The following is a 27,807-nucleotide window of genomic DNA, read 5'->3' as shown; positions in this document are numbered from 1 at the left end:
CCACCAGCTGGCAGTAAACATGTTTATAGGGTAATAAATGTGGGGTTTAGGTCAGTTTTACCTGTTGTCAGGCCAGTCAGGTTTAAAAAGTGTTAGCTGAAACCCAGCAGAGCATACCCGGGGGTAATCCAACCTGAACCCAGCACTGTACAACAAGAGCCAGATGTGCCATTGTAATTCTGTTTCACAACAACCGTCCCGTGACATACCGATGCAGAAGGGGGGTGTTGGGGGTGTGGTGTCACATGGGCCGGCGTTGCAGCTGAGAGGTTTTATAGACAGAAGTTGCACACACAGAGTCTATCACGGTTCAGCATCAGCACACACAGGTTGTTCACCTGAAGAGCAAGAGGATGGACGCAGCTTACAAGAGGGTCAATGGAAACTCTGGGCCAGAGGCAGAGACAGGGGACGAGGACACAGGGGTAAATCTCATTAATGACATCTTATCATACCTGCTATATAACTTTAAAAGTAATCTGCATTTAGCTATTTTTTATTTCCAGAAGTGCATCAACTGTGTTTTTCTGTCATGATATGGTCATTTTTATGCTGAAAAAAGCTTTGTAAATAATCTTTCAATTCAGCAGCAGTGATAGAGACAGTCATAGCTGGAATATTCCATCAGACAATGACGTAAGAAGAGGGCAAAAAAACAGCTGATGGTGCTGAAAAATGGACAGTATGTGCTGTCGTAATACACCTGGAAAATATGTCAAGGCCTTGCAAAAACAAACATTACAAATGATCCATGTATACGGGTATTTGGGCAGCCTGGATACAAATAATATCCTGTCAGTTATGTTTATAAAAGCAAGTCGAGCAACAGAAAAATAATCTGCAACTATTTTATAATCGAACATAATAGAAATTCAAGTCATTTCCATGCAAAAACCACCAAACACGACCAAGTTTCAGCTTCTCAAATATGAGTATTAACTGCTTTTCTTTGTCTTCTGTTCAAATAAATTAAATACCTTTGTGTTTTGGGGTTACTGATTTGACAAAACAAGCTATCTGAAGACAGGAAATTATTAATTAATCAATAGTGAAAATGACCGTTAATAGCAGCATCAATAAAAGCCCTCTGGTTTAAAGATGAAAAAGACTATATTTGTGTAAATGTTAAATTCAATATTTCATTTCAAATTTAACATTTCGTGCCATGAATTTTCTCAAGTGAAGACTGTGCTGAAGCTCCATATGAAATGTTAGATTTAATAAATAACTATAATGACTGTGCACTTTCCACATCTGTAAGATACTCTGATCTGCCATGTCCTCTCGTTGGTTAAAAATCCTCTGATATGTGGAGCATGGTCAACACTAAGGTCCGTGTCAAAAGGTTAAAGGTGTGATGGTTAAAAGATCAGACACTTTGACTGGAAAATGTCACAGCCTTTAACTAGATTTAATGCACTTTCTCCTACATATGGCTGTGCCTAAACACAAACATGCAGAAAGAGGTCAAAACCCAGATGAATCAGCAGTTTAGCGATTTGAATATCTCTGAAATTTAAACATCCTCTTGACTTAAAAAGTGGAACTGTGGTGTTTTGAAAGCTTTAATTACCATCGTGCCCTTCAGCTGCTAGATTTAGATTTAAAAACACATGTTTTTAATCATAAAGATCATAAGAAGATCAAGATAAACAATAAAAAGTTACTGCATTTCGTACCCATCCTTCTCTTTCATCCACTCCTGCAGTAAAAATAGTGTTAGCTGCTCCCCTGAGCTTCTGCTGGTGTTAGAAAATGCCTTAAGCACATAGTAAACCCATAAACTCCACATGTTGTTTCCTGAAATGTGCCTCTCTCATGCAGCGAAGGAGAAGGGGCTCCATGTACCTGGAGGAGGAGACCAGCAAGAAGTCCGAAGTGATCTCCTGCATCTTCTCTCTGAAGGAGGAGGTCGGAGCTTTGGCCAGAGGTCTGCGACTCTTTGAGGTAAATCAAGTCTCTACTGACAGCTCACATACCATGCATTAATGACCATGCAGGAGCACTAATGCTTCCCCTGACCTTCCTGAGTCATCCCCAGGGTTGATATACTATATAATGGACACACATATGGCTTCACACACCATTAGTTTATCTATCCTTTCTCTCAGATCATGACATGAGTTGCAAGGTGACAAACACAAAAGGAAACCGCAGCTGACGCAGTCTTAGCTGCATTTGTTCAGGAGGCATGCAGCTCGTGCAGCAGTTTAACACCAACCAGAGCTTGCAGGAATGTTAATTTACCATTGGGGAGGTTGGGTCTACTTAGGGTAAAACTAACTTTGGCTAAAACTGACAACCTCAACAAGCAAATAAGCGTATTTCCCTAAATGCTAAATTATTCCTTTGTAACAATAATGGTCTGATCCAAACAGATGAACACGATGAGTTGATTATGAAACTTCCTCAGATCTTTTATCTTCATAAAGTTACTGATTAACATTAAACAAAACAAGCTACATGGACAGTAAGTTTGTTCTAAAACTAGAGGTATTAATAAATTACAGTATAACAAGATCTAGTACACCATTTCATGTAGTTACAACCTTTAATTTGAACTGTTTTGTTTTTTAAGAGGGAAATAGGTTATATATATATATAAGTATCTGCAGTTGTTTTAATATAGTTTTCATGCTCATGGCTTTTTGTGACCCTTTAAAGAAGGAAACTAAACAGACTGATCTTATCTCAGATGTTTGTGTATCAGACGTGCGCAAACATGACAGGTGGCTCTTTGATCCACTGACACACCTCCTCCAGGTTTCTGTCATAATGAATAGTCAAACATTGGACCGCTCAGAAAACATTGATCACTCACTTGTAGTTTACTATTTAATTCGTAGTTTAATATTTGTATTTTACTCCACTGTATTTATTTAACACTTTATACTTCTTCCTGTACTTCTACATTTGTAAAAAAAAAAGTTATTAGTTACTTTTCAAAATTTTGATTTTACATACAAATCTATGATAATCTTATAAATTGATACTGCACATTATTACAGATTAAACTTCCAAATAGTTTATAAAGTAGTTAAATAATTCCACCATAACCATAACCAGCTGCAATATTAAAGGGACACTACAGCAATTTAATATTGCACTTATATAAAGTTGGGGGACTCGCAAAAGACAAATTTAAAAACAAAACATCAAAATCGATGCAGCAGGGTCCGAGATCCTGACTTTTAGTCCCTAGTATGAGTCTGGATCCTACGTTTCCCATAATGCAATATGTATAGTATTTTTCATTAAATTCAGTGGGCCATCTCCGGGTCTGAAAAGTGAAGCCAATGCTGAAGTGCCTTAAACTGTCATTCTTTCTAACAGCCAGCAGGGGGCGACTCCTCTGGTTGCAAAAAGAAGTCAGATTGTATAGAAGTCTATGAGAAAATGAGCCTACTCCTCACTTGATTTATTACCTCAGTAAACATTGTAAACATGAGTTTATGGTCTCAATCGCTGGTTTCAAGTCTTCTTCAATACAGCATGATGTTCATTTAGTAAATTATGTTCCCATTTAGAGTCAAATAGACCATAAAGCAGGGGATGCTTTAGGGCTTGGCTACCTTGTGATTGACAGGTCGCTACCACGGCGTTGTCCGGTCTGGGAGTTGTCCGTGTTTTCGTCTTACAACTTTAACCCTTTCACAGTGTGTTTTCAGTTCATCAAAGTTAACTGTAACATTTTGGTCGCCTAAAAATGTCTTATTCAGCGTTGTTGTACTTAGCTCCACCATCTCGTGTCACTTCTGGTTGCAAAAAGCCAAGATGACGACGGCCAAAATGCCGAACTTGAGGCTTCAAAACGGCAGTACACAAACCAATGGGTGATGTCACGGTGACTACGTCCACTTCATATATACAGTCTATGGTCTCGATCCTACATTTCCCATAATGCAACTCAATAGTGTCTTTCATTAAACCCTTGTTTCTTAAACTTTGGAAAGCTCCCTCCAGAGCCACAGAAGATATTACACACCTGCTTTCACATGCTTGTGATAAATTAACTGAAATTCTTGTGTAAAATTAGTGAATTTTCCCTTTAAAACTCTGCTTACATGTTAATATAATAAGACACTAATAGGGGTCATTTTGCATAATAAGAACTTTTACTTTTGTGCTTTGTTTAAGGGAAATTTTGAGAGTGGTATCAATCTTCTCATCTAACTCTCAGCAAGAAGAGCAAATAAACGTATTTCCCAAAATGTCAACAACGACGGTCTGATCCAAACTGATGTACGCGATTAGTCGGTGATGAAACTTTTTCTGGTCTTTCATAATCATAAAGTTACTGATTAACACTAAACAAAACAAAACGAATGATGAGTAAATTTCTTTACCCGTGTGTACGTGACTGAAGGCACGAAGTAAACATTGATTGGCAGCGGCTGCATTGTTTAATCAATTCAACGTTGACGTCATATCAAGGGTCGAGGCAAAACATCAGAGTTTGTCTCTGGAACATTTTGCAGGAAAACAGTTCAGAAAGGTGCCAAACATCCCGAGACAAAAGATGTTTTAGGTTCAAGAAAAACATCTTTTGAGTATTTTTTTATGTGGGGGTGGAGATGAGAGTTGACTCTGTTCAGTATCAAGTATTTGCCAAAAGCTGTTCTCCAAATGCAGCTGTAAACATCAGGATCCTCTTTGAACCTATGAGCTCCCACTTTCCCGATCCTCCCCCTGCTCCACCCCCATCCTCCCCCTGATCTCCTCTTCTTTCAAGCTTTTCTAAATTCCAAATTACAACACCCCCCTCTCTCTCCTTGACAGCTATGTAACACAGCTTTGAAGAGAACAAACTGCACTTCCTATTACTTTTGTTCTCTGCTCTGCCGAGCCATGTGCTAACGTTTAGCCGAGCAGCCGTGGCATCTCATCGCGTGCTCTTTTTCGACTTGTGAAAGTCTAATCTCCATATTCCAGTCAGAAAGTCGCACACTAAAACCACCACACTGTTTATCCGCCATGTGACGCGGCAACGTGGCTTTCATGTGACGAGTCAGAGCCACGGGCTGGCCTTGACCTCCCGCCTCAGTCAGTGCGACCGGAGGGTTAATATCACCTGCCTTACAGCCGAGGGACGGCTCGGAGGGGTACGAAATCTGACGAAATGACCCCTGCATCCTGCTGGGTTTAGGATTTAGGCTTGGCTATGTTAAGCTGGACCAAGCCAGGGACACATTAATCACCTAATATTAAACATATTTGACTGTAGAAACATATTTGAATTAAAGTTATGTAATCTCAAAGCTTCACCCTTCTGTTATATATATTTACGACACATCACAAAAAGCGAGTCATCTTTTCTTTCCAATGCCAACCTGGACTCTTTGGTCATCTCTGTAGTCACTCCGGAGACATTTGGCCTTTAAAATAAGCTGTTAAATGTAGAATAGGATCCAGATGGGAGAAGCGCACGCCCTTCTCTTTACTTAGCCTATTGTAGACAGAGAACAACATACACCCTCTTTTCCTTTCCCAAAGTTACGTAAATAAAAATACATTTTTGATGGTAATTACCGATTAAAGAAAGCACGCTCTCCAGCACGAGCAGCTCGCGTCCAAAACCGTTTTGGAAACATCCCAAGGTATTTGTGTTCATGCTGCAGAATGAGAAGAGCTTAATGCTGGCAGGGCCGGATGATTTATTACACGATGTTGCACTAAACTACTACAACATGAATACATGAATGCCTTTACTATGCAAGTCCAGTCTGTCTGGCTCTCTGTCAGTTTGTACAGAGAGAGAGAGTTGACCCAAGGTCATGGTGGATTCCACATAGTCTGATCTATTTAGTAACAACACATCGCTCTCTAGTGGTGGAACAAAGGCAGTGCTGCAGTCTGGTGCAGCCAAAACATTCACAGTTATCTTGTATGCATGTGTTTTGTGATTTTTCCACTTTGTTTCTATGATGAAACCTTCAATAAACGGAAGAAATGACGTACAATATATATGAAGCCAACAAGCTCTTTAAAACACAAACAAATCAGGTTTCACCTTTTGTTTTTTTGTGAACCTCAGGAGAAGGGCATCAACCTGACGCACATCGAGTCCCGTCCGTCGCGGACGAACAGCGGCCTGTACGAGTTCTTCATCAGCGTGGACTCCACCTGCTCCCAGGCCCTGGATGAGGTCATCGACAGCCTGCGTACACAAATCAGTGGCCACGTCCATGAGCTGTCACGCAACAAACAGAAGGACACAGGTTAGTGAGATTGAGAAGATGAGCATGAAATCTCAACATGATAAGAGTCAGTATAAATACCATGCTCCACATTTTTACAAATGATCATTAAAGTCTATAGGGTTCATCATCTGGGGATCATGAATGTGTTTATCAGATTTTGTGCTAATCCATCTTGTAGATATTTTGCTATATAGGTGAAACCTTTGACCTAGGGTGGTGCTAAAGGAAAGGTCAGGGGATCACCAAAGTCAATTGGGTTCATCCTCTGGGGAACATGAACATCTGAACCAAATTTCATGGCAATCCATTCAATAGTCGTCGAGGCATTTCATTAAAAAAACATAAATGTCGACCTTGTGGTGATGCTAGAAGAAAAGTCAGGGGATCGCTAAAGTCAGAAGGATTCATCCTCTGGGGACCATGAATGTCTGTACAAAATTGAATGGCAATCAATCCAATAATTAAAAAATGTACGGCAAGAGAAAAGGCAGAAGAAAAGTCCGAAAAATGTCTCAATAATGTCCAAAACATATCCAAAAAAAAGGGTCTGAAAATTGTCCAAAAAATAGATTTAAATGATTTTTCAGTCTGCGCCAAAGTGGTGCACCAACCAATCAAAATTGCCAGAGCCACAAAGCTAGCATGGCTAAAAAAATCAAATTAAACAGAGATCAATAAAGCTGAAACGGTCCATTTATCAACTGAGCACAACAGTGTTGGCTGCTGGTTGGCGCTTCATGACCCCCCAGTCAGACTGGGTAATGGACAGCCAGCGTCGCCGATGAGACTGATGGCCCATCGCCCACATCTAGACCCCTCTATTAGTTGTTTCCAGAATGACATTAGTTTAGCTACTGAGGACCAACAGGCTCAGCAGGAACAGAGGAGCTCTGTGTCCTGGTCCCGGACTAACACAGGGCAGGAGACCACGCCAAGGTCACGGCAGGCGGAGACAGACAGGGCCACCATGGATCCTCCTTTGACCTCGGTGTAGACGCTGTGGTCTGATGGTCAGAGTCAAGTGGACGAGGGGATATTTATGGCCTGTTTTGGAGACTGCCTGTTTATAGAGGAGCCTGGCAGGGACATATTGTGTTCCTGGGGCCTCGGGCTGGACCACACTGCACAAATGTAGATTAATGATTGGGCCCCAGGGTTTTTGAGTGGCATAAATCCACATGAACAAGCAGATGACCCTTGATTACTGTTCTGCTGAGTGTCAAAATGCCATGGCACTGAAAAAAAAAATCCTCCGGGCAAAATATCATCTACATAGCCAACATCAATACCAATCTACTAATTTATATCAGTCAAGAATCACACAATATTCAGGCTGCAACAAACAATTAATTTCACTGCAGATTAAAGTGTAAAATTAGCTGCCAAAAGGCAAAATCTAACCAAGCATATTTATCTAATTACTAGTCAAAATATCTCATAACACTTAATATAGGAGACACAATCACCTAACAAGTCATATTTCAGTGCGATAGGAACTTGTTTTTACAGTAGACAATGCATCTTTAATATCTTAAGTAAAAAAAATACAACTTTTGAGCATTACAGACTCATTACGACACACAACATTTCCTAATACTAATGAAATATAGCTCAAAATGAGTTTTCCCAGCTAATTTTAAGATATCTTTTTATCTTAAAAGGCTTAAATATTACTAGCGCTGCAACGATTAATTGATAAGTTGTGAACAATTAAATTAATTGCTAACTATTTGGATAATTAATTACTGATCCACATTTCTTGACATTTTATAGACCAAACAACTAATCGATTAATCGAGAAAATAATCAAAAGATTAATTGACAGTGAAAATAATCGTTAGTTGCAGCCCTAAATATTACATCTTATTTCAAGAAATCTTACCAATCAAATTTGCACTTGTTCCATTGGCAGATTTTTTTTTACTTATTACAAACAAAAACACCTTGTATTATTATTATTATTTTTTTTTACTTATTTTTGAGTCCAAAATGACGTCTTCAGATGTCTTGTTTTGTCCGACTAACAGTCCAAAACCAAAAGACTCAGTTTACAATCATATAAAACAGAAAGAAATTCTCACTGGGACTACAAATTTGAATTATTTGGCATAAATAAAGACTACAAATTGTTAAAACTTATCACTGAGAGCAAGAGAGCAAATGTATACTACATAACGATATCCTGAATTTATATATTTTCTTAACTCTGGTCAGTGTTGGCGGAATTAACTGTTGATTGATGTGACCTGAATATATACATATTGAGTAAAAACACAATGTTTAATAACTGTTATTATTCTCCAGTGCCATGGTTCCCCAACGACATCCAGGACTTGGACCGCTTCGCCAACCAGATCCTCAGTTATGGCTCCGAGCTGGACTCTGATCATCCGGTACGGACTGACTCATCCGTCACATCCTGCCTCTATATGTTTATGTGTGTGTGTGTGCGTGTATGTGTTTGTGTGTGAATACGTGTCCACTCACGCCCACACGTCTTATGAAAGACGAGGCTGCGAAGATGACAGGCTGCTCTCTGCCGTCTATTCTAATGGAAACTATCTAGACACACAAATTGATGTCATTGCTTTAATTGAGCCCCTATAATTATAGATAATTGCTCCCTTTTGCCACCGCCATTAAAGCAAAATGTATTCATCATAAGCTGAAAAACACTCTACAAAGGCTTCATTTGAATATGTATCTGCGTGCTCCTATTAGAGACGGAGTGCATAATGCTGTCAAAGGCCACAGGGCTTAGCCTCAGCAGAGGATTTCCACTCTTTGATTTAGCGGTGAGTGGCCAGGCTGCGACCATGAGATCTAACATGGCTTCCCTTTGTGTGTGTGTGTGTTCAGGGCTTCACAGATCCAGTGTACAGAACACGCAGGAAGGAGTTTGCTGACATCGCCTACAACTACAGACAGTAACTACTCCTAAAAATCAATAGTTTTGAACTCCATCTCTTATTTTGTGTGTTTAAAGAAGTGATGAAATATTTTAATATTCAAGCTTTTATTCTGGGAGATTTTCTTTCTCTCCTTTGCCTTGAAAATTATCATAAACAAATAGGGACAAATTACAGGCAGTCAATGGTGGATTTAAAGGGCTTTGGTCTTTGTGTGTATAATTGAGAAGTATTATTCACAGGCACTACAAAGGGCAGCCAAACCCAATGAAATACCCACTGAGGTGGATCACATTTACATAGCTGCGTAATACTCTCAAATAATGAAGTGATGCTGTGCTCACACAGACCATCGTCATGGGGACATTTTAAGGGAAACCTAAAAATAAAAAAGTCAATCAACAATTTAAACACGTTGATATCAGCTGTATGTTTAGAAAATGATTCAGTTCATAGCATCTTTAAAGGACCAGTGTGTAACATTTAGGGGGATCTATTGGCAGAAATGGAATATAACATTAATAAAGTATGTTTTCTTTAGTGTATAATCACCTAAAACTAACAATTGTTGCGTTTTTGTTACCTTAGAATGAGCCGTTTATATCTATATAGGGAGTGGGTCTTCTTCACGGAGACCGCCATGTTTCTACAGTAGCCCAGAACGGACAAACCAAACACCGGCTTGGTTGCAATCTGCAACCTCATCGCTAGATGTTGCCACATCCTACACACTGCACCTTTAATGTGTGCAGTGTAGAAGCAGGAGGACTTATTGACTGAAAAAGGACAGTAACACTTAATTAGTCTCATTGTTTCCTGATAATTTCCTGTGTAAATTCTTCGGAAGATCCCTAGAAATAGGGAAAATGGAGACACTTCTAATTAAAAATAAAGCAAATTTGTCTATAAGCAAGCATACAATTCAGCAAAAACAGAGGGTAAAGTAATAATGATAAATAAATTAATGTTTACATGGATTTAAATCATAGACTGTATATAAGACTTGGACGTAGTCACTGAGACGTCACCCATTGGTTTGGGGACCACAGTTTTGAAGACTCGAGTTCGGCATTTTGGCCGTCACCGTTTTTTTGCAATCAGAAGTGACACGAGACAGTTTAATGAGTGAGCTTTAGAGGTGCTTGTAGTGTTAGGGTTTGGGATTTTTTAAATTCAGACAGAGCAAGGCTAGCCGTTTCCCGTTTCCAGGACACAGCACATTCAATAATCTCACGTCTTTGTCCCAGTGGCCAAATCATCCCTCGAGTGGAGTACACAGAGGACGAGAAGGCAACATGGGGGACGGTGTTCAAGGAGCTGAAGACTCTGTACCCGACTCACGCCTGCCGCGAACACAACCGAGTCTTCCCCCTGCTGGAGAAATACTGCGGCTACAGGCAGGACAACGTCCCACAGCTGGAGGACGTCTCCCGCTTCCTGCAGTGTAAGTCCCACGGATGACATCTCCATCTATTATCACTCATTTTGTTTTGGAAACCCCGGGGTGTTGGTTGTGGGAGCTGTTCAAACGCCCTACTTCCTATCCTTCCCTCCCCTCACTAACTCTTATCCAATTCAACACTCACCTCTTCCATCTCTCCGTCTCTGTCCTGCAGCGTGCACAGGCTTCCGGCTTCGCCCGGTGGCCGGCCTGCTCTCGTCCCGAGACTTCCTGGCTGGACTCGCCTTCCGTGTCTTCCATTCCACGCAGTACATCCGTCACGGCTCCGAGCCCACATACACACCCGAGCCGTGAGTGTCAGAACTCTATATTCAATAAAAAGAAGGAAAAAGACACAATTAGTGTGATTTTAAAGAGTCATTTTGGTTTCTGATGCAGGGATATCTGCCATGAGCTCCTGGGACACGTTCCTCTGTTTGCTGACTCCAGTTTCGCCCAATTCTCACAGGTAGATAGACAATAAATACAAAACTAAATAAAACAGTAAGCGGATTGATAACATGATTATATAATGTTTGTATTATTATATTCATTTTACATACTAAATATGCATTACTTATTATTTACCTCATATATATTTACTATGTGACTTCAGGAAACTGCTCTATTGGTTTTGCACATTCATTGTCCATCGTATATACACCTTATGTAGCTTCCTAACTTTGATTTATTCATATTTAAGATTAGGCATGGGACGATATGAAAATATCATGTCACGATTATCCTGGCCAAAATAATTGCGATTAACGGTTTTATCCCGATAATCATCAAAATATGTTTGAAATTCTTAAAATGTAACTTTTCTAATCTATATGCTTTGATTCTCTTCTGTTTAGGAAATTGGACTTGCCTCCCTCGGTGCCCCTGATGAGTTCATTGAGAAACTTGCCACTGTGAGTGCTGCATACATGACAAACATAATATAGATAATGGGTATACCGGTCCCTCCACCTTACCAGATTATAGAAGCAAAGAGACAAAACTCCGGTGTTTTTTCATGTTTTCCTCCGCAACCATCCGGCGACCCCCTGAAATTATCTGGCGACCCTCTTATGGGTCCCAACCCCCAGGTTGAGAACCACTGACCTAGCTAACTAGCCAGCCGCCCATCTCTGAAGCTGCGTCCGCTCTCTTACCGGCGAGCTGCGACCACACTTTACGCCCTGTTGTCACCATAACAACTAACAACAATCTCCATTTACTTTTGTAAACGTCAAATGACCACAGAAAACAGTTCAATGTCCGTTCTGCTACTATTCTATTTCTATGGTTGTGACCCTTTAAATCTTCTCAGGGTTTGTGGAAAGACGTCTTCCTTGTTTTTGTGAATTCCTGTGTGTGTTTGGTGCGTAGATGATATTTTTTATGAACCTTACGTGTGTCCCCAGGTGTATTGGTTCACGGTGGAGTTTGGCCTGTGTAAGCAGGGCTCGGAGGTCAAAGCTTACGGAGCTGGCTTGCTTTCATCGTTTGGAGAGCTGCAGGTAAGACAGGGACACATGTTTTGAGTCTCCAAGAAAACAGCCTGTTCATCACTTTCAGCAAACAGCTGCAAGATAAAACAGTTCATCTGTTGTTATAACACACTCACCTTTGTTACACAACAGCAGCGATGCAGGCATTGGGTTAGTGGTCTACCCAGATTCAGGTTTTGTGTGTCACTGGGGGAGTCGGCCTGTCTGCCCAGCAGGGTAGAGTTGGTAAAGTGGTTCAGTGGGTGAGTGGGGGCAGACGGAGACGCTATCGAGGTCACCTGTTACATCAGCAGAGGATGTCCACCCTGCCAAGTCACATCAACAGAAAAGCAGAGCCCTGAATCATGCTGCACTTCCTGTTTCCTGTAATACTGATGGGAACACTCATTGAGAAATCCATACAGTCAAAAAACGGCCTTTTTTAATATATTGTTTTGTTTCAGTACTGCTTGACAGACGAGCCCACTATCCAGTCCTTCGACCCCGCCAAGACCAGCCTCCAGAAATACCCGATCACAGAGTACCAGCCTGTTTACTTTGTGGCTGAGAGCTTTGAGGATGCCAAAGAGAAAGTGAGGTAAGAAAATGGTGTTTTTAATAATTTGATTTGAATCTTTCCAGCATATATATATATATATATATATATATATGTATAACACAGGAAGTTTAGTGTCTAACATTAACGTCTCTGCCTGCAGGAAGTTTGCAGGCACCATCCCGAGGCCTTTCACAGTGCGCTACAACCCCTACACCCAGAGTATCGAAGTGCTGGACAACACCCAGCAGCTCAGGAACCTGGCTGACAGCATTGGTAGTACGTGTCACCTGAGATGTGCTCATAAGTTTCTTGGAAATAAGTCATTCAGCATGAAAAAAGCATAAAAAACGGCTAATCGACTAAAGAAATCATAGCCGAATAAGACCAAAAACAACCGATCAGTTGACGTTGAAATGTATGCATGGCAAGCAGACCTCAGTCACACAACAAATAAATTATAACAGCTCTAAAAAACACACTTTTTGACACATATTATATGTCATAAAAGTGTAAACTGACGTTAGCAGAGGCACGCTTTATCTCAGGCAAGGCAGGGTGCCTCCACTACAAAATCACTGGTTTATTTTTTATCATTTTTAGAGCCCTAAAGTGGTCAAATTAAGAAATAAATACTATAAATGTCTAAAAAAATATGCATAATTTTGTGTAGCATGAATGTTTTATTTCTGCTTTCCTGTTTTAATCTTTTCAATCATCCTGTAACCCCTCAGATTTATCTAGTGACCTCTCTTGAGTTGTTGGGAACATCTCATTTAAAAGGACTACACTCATGTTATGTAATAATTTAAAAACAACAACAACATTACACTTAATGATGCATGGGCCAGGCTTCACCTGTCAATAGTATGCACTGTGGGCTATTAGCCAACCAGCCATGGATGACATAACAGGGCTATTTTTATCTTTATGAAATGTTATTGACATGTTCCTCATCTACAACTGGAGCAAATAATAATAATGTGTTATTTTAGGCAACTCTAATTCAGGAAAATGCATAGTTTTTCTTTTTTTAATTCTAAATTTGTGTTTTTTCTCTATTTCAGGTGAAATGGGGAAACTGTGCGAAGCTCTGCGGAAACTGGACTAACTTCACGTGTAATCTGAGCCAAAGCTCCCAGAGAATCTCTTCATTTATTCAATAAAACGTTTGTTGTTTATCATATCGGGCTGCTTGGCGTTCTGCTTAGCACGCTGGCAAGTTAGCTTTCTTTGTATTCAAACAAATATGCAAGTCAAATAATGGCAATGTTACTGTAATCCAACTAGTATTATAGTTAAGTGAATAAAGTGCAGGATAATAATGAATGTGTCTGTATCAGCAAATATTATTACAGTATGAGTGTTCATTAAGAGACATGTTTTTCAAAATAAGAGGGTTTTATCGATCAACATCTCTTTAGTGACTTTGAGGAATTTAAACCAAATATGTAAACATCAAATTGTGTTTCTAATATGAACATATATACATACATACATACATACATACATTTTCTATGCATTTCAAGCCAAGAGCATATTGACAGCTTTTATTTTGCTTGGCTAAATTAAATGTTTTGTATATGCATGAAATGTTTTTTAATGAAACAAATAAACATTTCTCTTATATCTCTTTGTCATTCTTTTGTTCCTCTATTGGTAGATTACTTCTCTCCTTTAATAATATCATACAGAATATTTTGTATATATTTATATATATATATACATATATATATATATATATATACATATATATATATATGTATATATATATATACACATATACACACATATATAGACATGCTGTATATACACATATACAGACATATATACACATATACACACATTTATATATTTATGAATTCATATATTTTATACACATACATTTTTATATATACATACTTTTTTAAATATATATATTTATTTAGATTACTATATTAATTAATTAATTTAGATATTATATATCATAATATTTATTTATATATAATAATATTTAATCATGTATTTATTTTTATTAGCAACAAACAAAACAACAACATGCCACCAAAGACAACCAAACAAAGCAGTGCAATCTCGGACGAGGAGATCGAAGAGATAAAGAAGGCGCTGAACTTTATGTCTGGAGAAATTGCAACTGTGTCTAAACAGCAAAAACTAATAATGGACTTGATGGGGGAAATTAAGGAGCTGAAGAGACAACATGTCGAGAAGGACAAGAGGATAACCCTCTTAGAGTGCCGGGTGGCGGATCTGGAGCAGTACTCCCGCATAAACGACGTGATCGTTAGCGGGTTGGAGACCAGGCCACGGTCATACGCCCGGGCGGTGACACCAGCGGACGGCGGGGGGCTCACCGAGCCCGACCAACAGTCCCTTGAACAACAGGTGACGGCTTTCTTCAACAACAAAGGCATCTCCATCAACAACACCGACATCGAGTCATGCCACCCTCTCCCCCGGAGGAACAAGAGCGACAAACCGGCCTTAATAATCCGGTTTACCAACAGAAAGCACAAAAATACGCTGCTTAGACAAGGAAGGAAGCTAAAGGGGTCCGACGTTTATGTGAATGAACATCTTACAAAGAAAAACGCAGACATTGCCAGAAAGGCACGCTTTCTAAGGAAGCAGAGGAAAATTCAATCAACGTGGACTGCAAACTGTAAAGTGATCATCAAACTGAACGGGTCACCAGAGGAGGCCAGAGTGCTGGTTATCAGAGAAATTGAAGAATTGGACAAATACCAGTGACATCAGAACAACACAACAAGGTAATCATACCTGTCTGTGGAAAATGGGTTCTTGTGGAATTACATAACATTCACTGAACATTATCTGAACACAATATGCATGAACTGGAACTGGAAGATATTGATCCTGACAATAACTTTTTTAACCATCTAAACAACACATGTTGCTACTACACCGATGAACAGTATAACAGCAATGTGAAGTCAACTCAAGGAATGTCAATTATTCACTTCAACAGTAGAAGCTTATATGCTAATCACCAAAACATCAAAGAATACTTAGGTCAATTCACAAAACCATTCAATGTCATTGCAATATCTGAAACCTGGCTCAATTCTGAGAAAGAAGCAGATTTCGAGTTGAAAGGATATGAATTCAATTACATGAACAGGAAGAGCAAAAAAGGAGGTGGTGTGGCCCTGTATGTGAAAAATAGTCTGAAATATAAGATTTTAGAAAACATGTCAACCACTATTGATGATGTGATGGAATGCATCACTGTAGAGATCTGCATGGAAAACCAAAGAAATGTGATGGTCAGTTGTGTATACAGAGCACCAGGAGCCTGCATTGAAACTTTTAAAGACAGTATGGAGAAAATATTTGCCAAAACTAATCAGAAGGTTACATTCATTTGTGGGGACTTCAATATAGACCTGCTAAATCCTAACAAACACAAAATGACAGACGAATTTATTAACACAATGTATAGTATGAGTTTATATCCACTGATCACCAAACCAAGCAGAATAACAGCGCACTGTGCAACTCTAATCGACAATATATTTACAAATTACATGGAAAGTAGCTTAGTGAGCGGGCTGCTGATGAATGACATCAGTGACCATTTGCCAGTTTTTGTGATCCATGACTGTGATTGTGGAAAAGAGAAGGAGGACCATAAAATCAAATATAGGAGATTGAGAACAGAAGAATCCATAAATGCATTCAGAACCGAATTGCTATCACAAAACTGGAAAACCCTCTATGAAGGAAATGATGTTGATACAGCATATGAAACATTTCTAAATATATTTAAGTCATTATATGACAAAAACTGTCCAATAAAACAAGATAATGCTAGGAATAATAACACAAACAGACCATGGATCACAAAGGGACTGCAAAATGCCTGTAAAAAAAAGAATACTCTATATAGACAATTCATAAAATGTAAAACTAAAGAGGCAGAACATAAATATAAGAAATACAAAAATAAATTAACTAATATTATGAGGATATGCAAGAAGGAATATTATACCAAATTACTAGAAAATAACAAAAACAATATAAAAGGCATATGGAATATATTAAACAGTATTATCAGAAACCGTTCGACGAGCTCAAGTTACCCTGAATATTTTATTGATAATGATAGGTCTTTAAATGATATGAATGATGTGGTTAATGGGTTTAATGAATTTTTTGTAAATGTGGGACCAAAGTTGGCAGGAAAAATCAATGACACGTCTCCAAAGGATGGGGAGGTTGTTGAAAGCCACATTGCAAGAAATTCAAACTCAATTTATATCAAAGCTATAGACAGAAAAGAAATCATAGACATAGTTAACAAGTGCAAGAATAAAACATCTACTGACTTGAATGGAATCGATATGACGATAGTCAAGAAAGTCATTGACAGTATTGCAAACCCCCTAACCTACATTTGTAACTTATCATTCATAACTGGCACATTTCCACATAAAATGAAAACTGCTAAAGTTATTCCACTATATAAAACTGGGGACAAACATAATTTCACTAATTACAGGCCTGTATCTTTACTTTGCCAGTTCTCTAAAATATTGGAGAAACTGTTCATTGGAAGATTAGATAACTTCATTGACAAGCACCATTTACTGACAGACAGTCAATACGGGTTCAGAGCAAACAGATCAACAGCAATGGCATTAATGGAGCTAACAGAAGAAATAACCAGTTGTATTGATAACAAGAAGTATGTGGTAGGAGTATTTATAGATTTAAAAAAAGCATTTGACACCATTGATCATGATATATTATTCAATAAAATGGAAAGGTATGGTATAAGAGGGGTAGTGCTGAACTGGTTGAGAAGTTATATAGGAAACAGGCAGCAGTACGTGCAAATAGGGGACTACAAATCAACATGCTCAGGTATTACTTGTGGGGTCCCGCAGGGATCAGTATTGGGTCCAAAATTGTTTATTATGTATATAAATGACATAGGTAGGGTATCAAGGACACTGAATTTAGTTTTATTTGCAGATGACACAAATATTTTTTGTTCTGGGGAAAATCTGCAGCAGCTTTTGGAGGTGGCCACATCAGAAATCAGAAAATTGCAACGGTGGTTTGACAGAAATAAATTGTCATTAAATTTGGACAAAACTAAATTTATGTTATTTGGAAACCAAAAAATAGACATACCAGTACAAATGATAATAGATGATGTGACTATTGAAAGAGTATATGTAAATAAATTTCTGGGTGTAATACTGGACCACAAAATCTGCTGGAAACCTCAGATAAATTATGTAAGAACAAAGCTGGCAAAGAGCATAGCAGTCTTAGGGAAAACAAGACACACACTGGATCATAAATCACTGAACATTCTGTATTCTTCACTTGTATCACCATATCTGAATTACTGTGTAGAAGTTTGGGGTAACACTTATAAAAGCAACTTACAACCATTATGCATACTACAGAAGAGAGCAATCAGGATAGTAAATAATGTGGGATATAGGGAACACACGAACACACTGTTTTTGAAGTCACATGCATTGAAATTTATGGATTTGGTCAAATTTAAAACCGCAATAATTATGTTTAGAGCAAGACATAATTCACTTCCGGGCAATATTCAAAAAATGTTTTGTGACAGGGAGGGGGGTTATAATTTTAGAGGAAAATTTAATTTTAAAAAGCATTGTGTTCGTACAAAAAAGAAGAGTATGTGTATTTCAGTCTGTGGGGTGGATTTGTGGAATGGGTTAGGTGATGGGTTGAAGGGGAGCACAAATATAAATCAATTTAAAAAGCTATACAAGAAAGATATTTTTGGGAGGTATATGGTTGAAGAAGAGTTGTGTTAAAGGTTGGTTATATACTTTTTAACTCCGGATGTATTTGTGGGTTGTAAATAAACTTGGGATGCTGTTCATATATTCAACTTAGGATGTAAATAAATCTGGGATAGTTTTTATATTATATTATATTATTTTATATTATCATTCTATGATATATGAGTTAATAGAGGAGAAGTGAGAAAGGGGTAGGGTAATATAAGTTTTTCTTCTACCTACTCCTTTTCGGACACTATAACTCTTGTTTTGTTTGTTATTATTTTGTATCTGTTTTTATTTATTATATGTTCGAAATAAAGTCTTTCATTCATTCATTCATTCATATTTATCTTTATTTATTTATTTCAAGTTGTGGTTATTGAAATCGTTTTTTATTCTATATCTTGCAACAAGCCAGGTCAAGTATGGTGTATATGTTTGTACTACTGTATGTTAAAATTCAATACAAATATTGATGAAAACAAAAAAAACATTGTTGTTTTTTTTGCTCTTAATCATAGTTTTAAAAGAATTTGAGATATTTATTTTGCAATTAAGAATAAAAAAATCCCTAATTGGCACCATTAAGCACTTTAACCTCCAGAAATCCAAATAAACTGTATTTTATTGACTTTTATAAATAAGAATTATGTCACATTTATGTAACCTGTAATGAGCTGTTTTGCTTGAATGCATCATAATATTGCGATTTTTATTTATTTATTATTTTTGGCTGAGTTCTGTGTGTTTGTGCTACTGTATGTTCAAATTCAATAAAAAAATATTGATGAAAACAAAAAAATATTGTTTTTTTGCTCTTAGTCATAGTGTTAAAAGATTTTGAGACATTTATTTTGTAATTAAGAATAAAAAATCCCTAATAAACACCACTAAGCACTTTAACCTGCAGACCTGTTTTGCTTGAATGCATCATAATATTGCGATTTTTATTTATTTATTATTTTTGGCTGAGTAGGCTGCATGATGGGAACTATTTGTGTCCCATATAGAGACCAAATGACGCAAACACAGGCCCAAAAAAAGCCTTTACGCATGAAGCCCTCAGATGATGCTGACTATATAAGCCTGCCCAGAGAGGTGATGATGACACAATAACACACATACTGTACCTGTTCTGCAGCAGCGTCCAGCAGCAGCAGAGGTTCCAGATGAAGACAGAGAGTGTTGGAGCTCAGCCGGCTCCGTTCAACGGGAGGAAGCAGAGTCTGATCGAGGATGCTCGGAGGGACCGCAACAGCAGCTCGGTGGCTCTGGGCTCTCCGGAACCGTCCAAGTACCCAGACGGGTTAGTGTTCGAGGAGAAGGACGGAAGAGTCACCCTCAACGTCCTCTTCAGCCTCTGCAGCGAGAAAAACGCAGGGTTCTTCAAGACAGGGAAAATATTCGAGGTAAAACTTCTAATATTCACATATTTTGTATTAAGTATTACTAGTAGAAAGATGTACTTGAAGTTTCAAAAGTATTTAGTAAAGTAAAGTCATTTTTTTAATGTAATGTAAATATATTTCACATTATAAAAATATAAAAGAAATTAAATATATGATAAAACAAATTAAAAAAATGAATGATAATAATAATGATAATAAATACATCATTTTAATTTTTCTGTTGATTACTTTATTATTTTATTTATTATTATTTTATTTATACAAAAACAACTTATGGTAAAATTCTCACATTTGAGAAGCTATCTGGCTTTTTTTTTTTTTTGCTGAAAATTGACTTGAACCTAAACAATTAAAAAATACTGCAATTACTGATTAATTTCTGTTTTTTTTTTTTTTTGTTGCTTAAAATGAATGATAAATAATAATAATAATAATAATAATAATGATAAATACATAATTTTAATTTATTTAAATTTTTCTGTTGATTACTTTCTTATTTTATTTACTATTATTTTATTTATACAAAGACAATTTAATGTAAAATTCTCACATTTGAGAAGCTATCTGGCTTTTTTTTGCTGAAAATTGACTTGAACCTAAACAATTATAAAATACTGCAATTACTGATTCATTTTCTGCTTTTTTTGTTTGTTTTTTGATGACCGTTGACATTCTTGGCAGACATGTATTTGAATTTATTCGATTAAGTGGAATAGTTCTGAGTGGTTTGTTTGATGGTTGTTGTTTCAGCCAAAGAGTATAGTGTAGTTGGTTGATGTAGGGCTGCACCTATGATGCTTCACCTGAGACTTTAACTTCCAACAATCCAAGCTAATAAACATCTGACTGATTAGTGACAATATATTACTCCAACAACTATTAATAAATGAAGGCTGAGTGGAAATTGTAGCTCCTAAAGCTGCACTTGGAGTTCAAGAAATTAATGCAAAATAAGTACATTTATTTAGCATAATGAATAAACTACAAGGCCATTTGGGGATTTAAAAGCTTCTCATCAAATCCTTGATTTGACAGAATAATTTTGCTCTTTCTTTGTGTAGTTTTTAACATCTTTTGCAAATTGTTTCTGTTTCCCTCACAGACGTTTGATGCTAAACTTCTCCACATCGAAAGCCGACCGGGAAGGAAGTCGAAAAACAGCACGACGGACCTGGAGTTCTTCATGAAGTGTGAAGTTCACAGCTCCGACCTGGACGTCTTCATCAACTCACTGAAGAGAGTCGTCGACGATGTTCGCTCCATACCAGAAGAGAAAGGTACCGGATGTTATTATGTATTATTTAACTATTAGAATATCTTGTAAGGTGTTGGGACATCATAAAAAAATCTAAAAACTGTATGTGATTATCATAAAGTGGGCATGTCTGTAAAGGGGAGACTCGTGGGTACCAATAGAACCCATTTTCACTCACATATCTTGAGGTCAGAGGTCAAGGGACCCATTTGAAAATCAACATGACAGTTTTTCCTCGCCAAAATTGAAATCACTCTAAAACTGAGCCTGCGATCCTGAAGTGAAGTCTCAGAAGTGGGATAAGGCCAATTACAAAAGCACTAATTAATTATTTTTCCTTCACAGTTCCCTGGTTTCCCCGACAGATAAAAGACCTCGACAGATGCAACATGTTAATAACCAAATATGATCCGGACATGGACCAGGACCATCCAGTGAGTGTTCACTGCAGAATGTCAGTTTTAAATCACATTTATATTCAGCCTATTTATGGTTATTTAACATCTTTTTTCCTGCAGGGATTCAGCGATCCAGAATACAGAAAAAGACGAGCTTTCATCTCAGAGCTCGCCTTCAGATACAAACAGTGAGTCAGAGATTTATCCACCTTCATTAAGCATCGAGTATCATTCAAATATTCCCTCATTAATGAACTGTCTTTGTCTCAGGGGGGAACCGCTGCCCACCGTGGAGTACACAGCAGAGGAAGTGTCCACATGGTGAGAATGAGCTCTCCTGCACGTTATAAATGCAGATGTAAGGATGGTGGAGGATGGTTAAAGTATAATAATGTGTTGTGTTAACAGGAGGGAGGTTTACCAGCAGCTGCGGGGTATTTATCCCAGTCTGGCCTGCCGGCAGTTCATGGACGGGCTGCAGCAGCTGGAGAAGGAGTGCGGCTACGGAGAGGACCGCATCCCTCAGCTCAGAGAGGTCTCCGCCTTCCTGAAAGGTGACAAACATTAAAACATTTACAATTATTGGTCTTTGAAAGATAACACAGATTGAAAAAGTGTGTTGTGTGTGGTGTTATTTATTTGTTATATTGTGAATGTAGTATCTATATTGTCTGTATGAGTTGATTTGGTGGCGAGCTTTTGTATGAGTCATGTTACTGTACAAACTGAGACAGAGATAACATTTTAAAAAGAGATTGAAGGCAAAAAAAGACGACTAAATATAGACCAATAAGACCAAAAAATAATATGATATTGAGGTCATGTTCAATGTGCTGCTCCATATTTGGTGTTTGACGTGTTTCTGTTTGTTTCAGAGAGAACTGGTTTCCAGCTGCGTCCAGTTGCCGGCCTGCTGTCAGCCAGAGACTTCCTCAACAGTTTGGCCTTCAGGGTGTTTCAGTGCACACAATACATCCGTCACTCCTCAGCACCCATGCATTCGCCCGAGCCGTGAGTCAGCATTTTCTGGGTCCTAACTTATTTATTATGTATTCAGCTGCTTTTCCTTACATTGACTTTGTTCTATCTGCTCCGACAGAGACTGCTGTCATGAACTACTCGGCCATATCCCCATGCTGGCAGATAAAGAGTTCGCCCAGTTTTCACAGGTAACTGCTGCACGGTGTGTTCTTTGATTTGACAGCCTCAGAGTGTAATCTATTATCTTTAATACTAATATTCATGCAAACTATTTCAGGAGATTGGACTCGCCTCACTTGGAGCTTCAGATGAAGACATTGAGAAGCTATCGACGGTAGGTTATTTTATTGTCAATTTCAATTTCATATTTATGATTCTAGACTTTTGCAATACTTGTTTTTCGTTATTCTTTGTATGTGAAAACCTACTTGGCAATAAACCTGTTTTTGATTCAATGTCATGTCAAATGTTGAATGAAGCTTTAATATCTGAGGCAAACAGAAGCTCTCTTCACATTTAATGGATCTTCACTGCCACCTAGTGGCTGAAATAAACAACTGCAGATTATGTTTAATCCTGCGGTCTTCCAGATAATATCCTCATCTCCCCCCTATTATGCTCTCTCTTTACAGTTATACTGGTTCACGGTGGAGTTCGGCCTCTGCAAGCAGAACGGGACGGTGAAAGCGTACGGCGCCGGACTCCTGTCGTCATACGGAGAGCTTGTTGTGAGTGTCTCCTCTTATGTTCATTCATTTTAGCTTATTGCACCGACAGTCTTTGACCTTTGACCTGTCCCCTTTCCAGTACGCTCTGTCTAACGAGCCGGAGTACAAACCGTTTAACCCCGAGGAGACGGCGGTGCAGCCGTACCAGGACCAGACCTACCAGCCGGTTTACTTTGTGGCTGAGAGCTTTGAGGATGCAAAGACTAAAATGAGGTATTCACTCAGTACTGTACTGCTGTTGGGTGAAAAAACATGTTTATTTAGCTGGATTTGAACATTGACATTACAGTAAAGCTGTTATTTAAACCACGTTCTACCTTTAAAATACAGTAAAATGTGTTTTCAATTTGGAATAATTCTTGGAACGATCATCTCTACTGAGTCTAAATTAAAGAATGATCACAGAATGTAATATTCTTACTTGAGCATGGAAGTACTGAATACTTTTACATACTACAATGACAAAGTCAGTAGTGTAGAGTGTATATTCAGTACATGTTTAGAGTTAAAAGCATGGTCCTAGTTTTAGTTCAGCTTATACTCTTTACTATATTGTTTACTAATGGCCTCTTATAAGATTTTGTTTTCACACTTATCTCATTTGTTTGGTAATTTATGCGACTAACTAATATGCCATTCATTCACTTCCACAGGAGATACTCTGCAAACATCAAGCGTCCCTTCGCGGTTCGCTACGACCCCTTTACCTGCAGCGTAGAGGTTCTAGATCAGACCAGCAAGATCCAGAACTCTCTGAGCCAGATGAGAGAAGACCTGAAGACCCTCCACAGCGCCCTGGAGAAGTTCAGCTCATCTTAAGACCGGGGGATCTGGAGAGAGAAGAAAGGATGAACATTTGGCCTGTATTAATAAGAGATCTACGATTATGAACAGCACATGAAGAAACTCATAATGTAGTTTGTGAGCTTCCACATGGCCATTTGTTTGTGTGTATAATGTATAATGTAAAAAGAAATAAACTTTTATTTTCATCAAAAAGTCTCTTCCAAACTTTTACATTTCAGAAAAACAGAAAAGTAGTATTCAGATGTTTTCCTTCAGTAAAAGTACTAAAACACACTGTGAAAATACTCCACCACAAGTGCCTCAAAATTGTACTTAAAGGTAGTGTGTAGGATTTGGTCCCATCTAGTGTTGTGGTTGCAGATTGCAACCAACTGTCCCCTCAGTTCACTCCTCCCTTTAAACAGTAAACATGAGTTTATGGTCTCAATCGCTAGTTTCAAGTCTTCTTCAATACAGCATGATGTTCATTTAGTAAATTATGGTCCCATTTAGGGTCAAATAGACCATAAAGCAGGGGATGCTTTAGGGCGTGGCTACCTTGTGATTGACAGGTCGCTACCACGGCGTTATCCGGTCTGGGAGTTGTCCGTGTTTTCGTCTTACAACTTTAACCCTTTCACAGCTTGTTTTCAGTTAAAGTTAATTGTAACATTTTGGTCTCATGAAAATGTCTTACCCAGCGTTCGGTTGTACTTAGCTCCACCCTCTCGTGTCACTTCTGGTTGCAAAAAACCAAGATGGCGACGGCCAAAATATTAAACTCGAGGCCCAAGAGTATAGAAGCAGAGAGTCGTAACTCCGATGTTTTTTGGACAACAGCCGCTGCCGCCATTTTGGACTGAAAACACTTGTTATATTTATAATATTTCATAGTTCAACACGGGCCATTTTGGTATAACATGACAAAAGAATAGACATTATTTTGTTCTACTATTGTACCTCATCTTTTAGACTGATGTTTTACTGGCATCCGGTTGTCACTTTCGGTCATAAATGGCGGAAGCGTAGCTTTGCTGCTGGGCGCTGATGTTGCAATGGAACCAACAACTGACTTTCTCTTCTTGGCAATATACGTTGTTTGTCGAGGCTTCAAAAGTGTAGTCCACAAACCAATAGGTGACATCACAGTGACTTTGTCCTTGAATGGTTAAGGTCATGATAGGTCGTCACACAGCAAGGCTCGCACGTTTTTGCAACTTGTGGGTTACCTTCTAGGCACGACCCGTAAAGAGGATCTGCTCCTTATGTAGATATAAAGGGCTCATTCTAAGCTAACGAAAACACGATTCTTAGTTTCAGGTGATTTTACACTAATGAAAACATACAATTAATATTATATTCTGCTACTAGATTCCCCTAAATGTTACACACGCTGTTCCTTTAAGTACAATACTGAGAGTAAATGTACTTAGTTACATTCCACCACTGAAGACAGGAGAGGTGCTGATTCAGTGTTTGCCAGCAGGAGGAAGAAGAGAGAGAGAGTGAACCACTACAATACAGAGTTTGTAGGTCATTTTCTAGCTTTTAATTCCAAACCAACTATTTCCATTTGGAAAATTCTTGGAAGCCATTTATCTTCATGTGTTATTAAGCAAAGGGGAAGGAGCTAATTATGAATGATTTAAGTATCATGTTGCCTGTGCTGGTCAAGGCCAGAGCCAGCGCTGAGGCCCAGCACATCAGTAGGGCCAGGTCACCGGGACCTCACAGTCAACCACAGCACGGTCCGCAGGGCTGCACTGCTGACAGACGCTCTTCTCTCTTTATTTCTCTTTCTCTGTGCAACTGCAGGATTTGGCCTTCGGGGTGTTTTGATGGACGTCCAAGCGTTTTGATCTCCACACAGGCGACAATGCATATCAGAGCTGTGCACGTCAAAGCTTTTCTCCCTCGCAAAAAGAAAGACAAATCATCTCCATGTGCAGGAAAAGCATCAGCACCATCAACACGGTGGCTGGCAAACCCTCCCATCGGCCACCTTGTGTTGGGAAGCGTTCCCTTCACATAATTCCACTGTACAGTAAATCAAGCCCTGCTCCGGCCTCCCTAGGAAACCCTGTGTTTGTGGAGTAGAAAAAATTGTGTGTGAAGAGAGAGAGAGAGAGAGAGAGAGAGAGAGAAAAGGGGGGGGGGGGGGGGGAGAAGCAAGTGTAGGGAAAGAGTGATCTACTGCTTGACAAGTGTGCACACAGTCACACACTCTCTCTCCAAGCAAACACTTTATAATTTCTTGTATCTCCTTCTACATCCAGCTCTCTAAAATCCACAAATCCCTCACGATACCACCGCCAGGATCAGAATCTGCTGAGCGCTAAACAAAAGCAGGTTGCCGAGGCAACGGGGTGACCTGTAAGGGATCCAGCTAGATTCTTGTGCCTCGAGTGCTCGCCGCAAATCCCAAACGCTGTATCATCCTGACTCCACAACCATAAGTGTTTCTTTTATTGATGTCAGGGCCATCCCATCGCTACGCTGGCGTGGGTGCCTCCTCCGGGCTGGAAGCAGGGTCATGGGGTTCACTTTGTCCTCAGGCCTGAGGACTCAGAAACAAAGATACTCCATGAGATGTGAGGGAATCAGGTGATTTAAATGCACAATGAGTCAAAAAACAATGACTCATACAGAAATAATCCCTCTCAATCATCTCAACGTATCCTCATACAACAGTTTGTATGATATCTTCCTCATTTTTTGTGCGATGTCCAGCAACATGTGTCAGTTTCCACTCGTTACACGCATATAGTCTTTTCAAAATAAACTTACGTCTTCACAAGAAACAACTTGGTTAGATTTAGGCAACAAAACGACTGAGTTAGGTTTAGGAAAAGATCGTGGTTTGGGTTAAAATAACTCTGCAAGTGGCGTAACTTAAAGGCCCAGACACACCAACCCGACATCAAAGAATTAGCGGCGACGAAGGCCGACCGACCGTTGAGTCGCCTCACATCGCCTTAGTTTTGGCCAAAAAGTTGCTCTCAAACATACGACAAAGACTAGAGCTGACGGCCAGTTAGCACGTACATTCTGCGCCTGCGTGAGATGAAATAACTCTCCACACCAGCAGGCGGCGGTAGTCTGTATTCATCATTCAAAAAGGGAAACAAGAAGACCGATGACTGCGGATATACAAGTCGTTGTTATGATACGTACATGAAACAAAGTAGCGTTTGCCGACCATTTTCACACCACTCTCACTCACCGCTTAGCTTCATTCCAGATGTTCATGTCGCTGTGAAAACCTGAGAAGAGCCTTCTGTGTTTTTCCTCTTGACTTTACTCGTTGGCTTCCTTTCCTAACGTCGGTTTCTCTTCTCGTGCATTGATTCGTTTAAGCTGAACAGCCAATCAGAGTGATTTCTCTCACTGATGGGCTCCGCCACCGATTCAACATGCTGAATCAGGCGAATAACCTCCAACACGAGCAGACTAGAGCAGACGATGAGGGACACGCCACAAAAAACTAGGCCAACAGAGGCTCACTGACGGCCCCAAACTGTCCGACGGCCAACCGGCAGCTTGGTGTGTCATCGCCTTGAGTATGAAAGTTATGTGATAAATAAATCAACATTGACTTCTGGGTTCACATCAGGTATGAACAGCGGTCTGGTGTTTCTGGTCTCTCTTTATGTAATGTATGTATGTATGTATACGATTTTGTGGGATATTTACAAATTACAGTGCATTACTTTTCGTAAGTAAAGCTATGAACGCTGTATGAGTACAGCCTGACTTTATGCACAAATAAGACATTGGTCTTTTCATCTTTTCTCTCTGGAAAGTGTATTTAACAGAAAATGTTGATTTACTCCTTTAAAAAGAACTAATTTTAGGTTGCCAGGTCATGAAA

General features: G+C 38.9%; 2 protein-coding genes across 2 annotated transcripts; both read left to right on the top strand.

The window, feature by feature from the left end:
- The first annotated feature begins 267 nt into the window (after positions 1–267).
- pah (phenylalanine hydroxylase) lies at positions 268–14,111 on the top strand. The gene is made up of 13 exons (XM_037761046.1): positions 268–425; positions 1,825–1,947; positions 6,035–6,218; positions 8,505–8,593; positions 9,060–9,127; positions 10,357–10,553; positions 10,726–10,861; positions 10,950–11,019; positions 11,408–11,464; positions 11,960–12,055; positions 12,490–12,623; positions 12,745–12,860; positions 13,649–14,111. Exons 1-13 carry the CDS (start codon positions 354–356, stop codon positions 13,690–13,692), a joined length of 1,386 nt encoding a protein of 461 aa, XP_037616974.1. The 5' UTR covers positions 268–353; the 3' UTR covers positions 13,693–14,111.
- Positions 14,112–19,446: 5,335 nt separating this feature from the next.
- Positions 19,447–24,151, top strand: th2 (tyrosine hydroxylase 2). Its single transcript, XM_037761047.1, has 12 exons — positions 19,447–19,788; positions 20,891–21,065; positions 21,389–21,477; positions 21,562–21,629; positions 21,712–21,762; positions 21,850–21,995; positions 22,317–22,452; positions 22,541–22,610; positions 22,700–22,756; positions 23,055–23,150; positions 23,230–23,363; positions 23,804–24,151. The coding sequence occupies exons 1-12, from the start codon at positions 19,549–19,551 to the stop codon at positions 23,967–23,969; spliced, it is 1,428 nt and encodes a 475-aa protein (XP_037616975.1). The 5' UTR covers positions 19,447–19,548; the 3' UTR covers positions 23,970–24,151.
- Positions 24,152–27,807: the final 3,656 nt, after the last annotated feature.

Source organism: Sebastes umbrosus, chromosome 23, assembly GCF_015220745.1.
Source record: "Sebastes umbrosus isolate fSebUmb1 chromosome 23, fSebUmb1.pri, whole genome shotgun sequence".
In the NCBI taxonomy this organism is placed as follows: domain Eukaryota; kingdom Metazoa; phylum Chordata; class Actinopteri; order Perciformes; family Sebastidae; genus Sebastes; species Sebastes umbrosus.
This window is presented reverse-complemented; position numbering and strand designations above follow the sequence as displayed.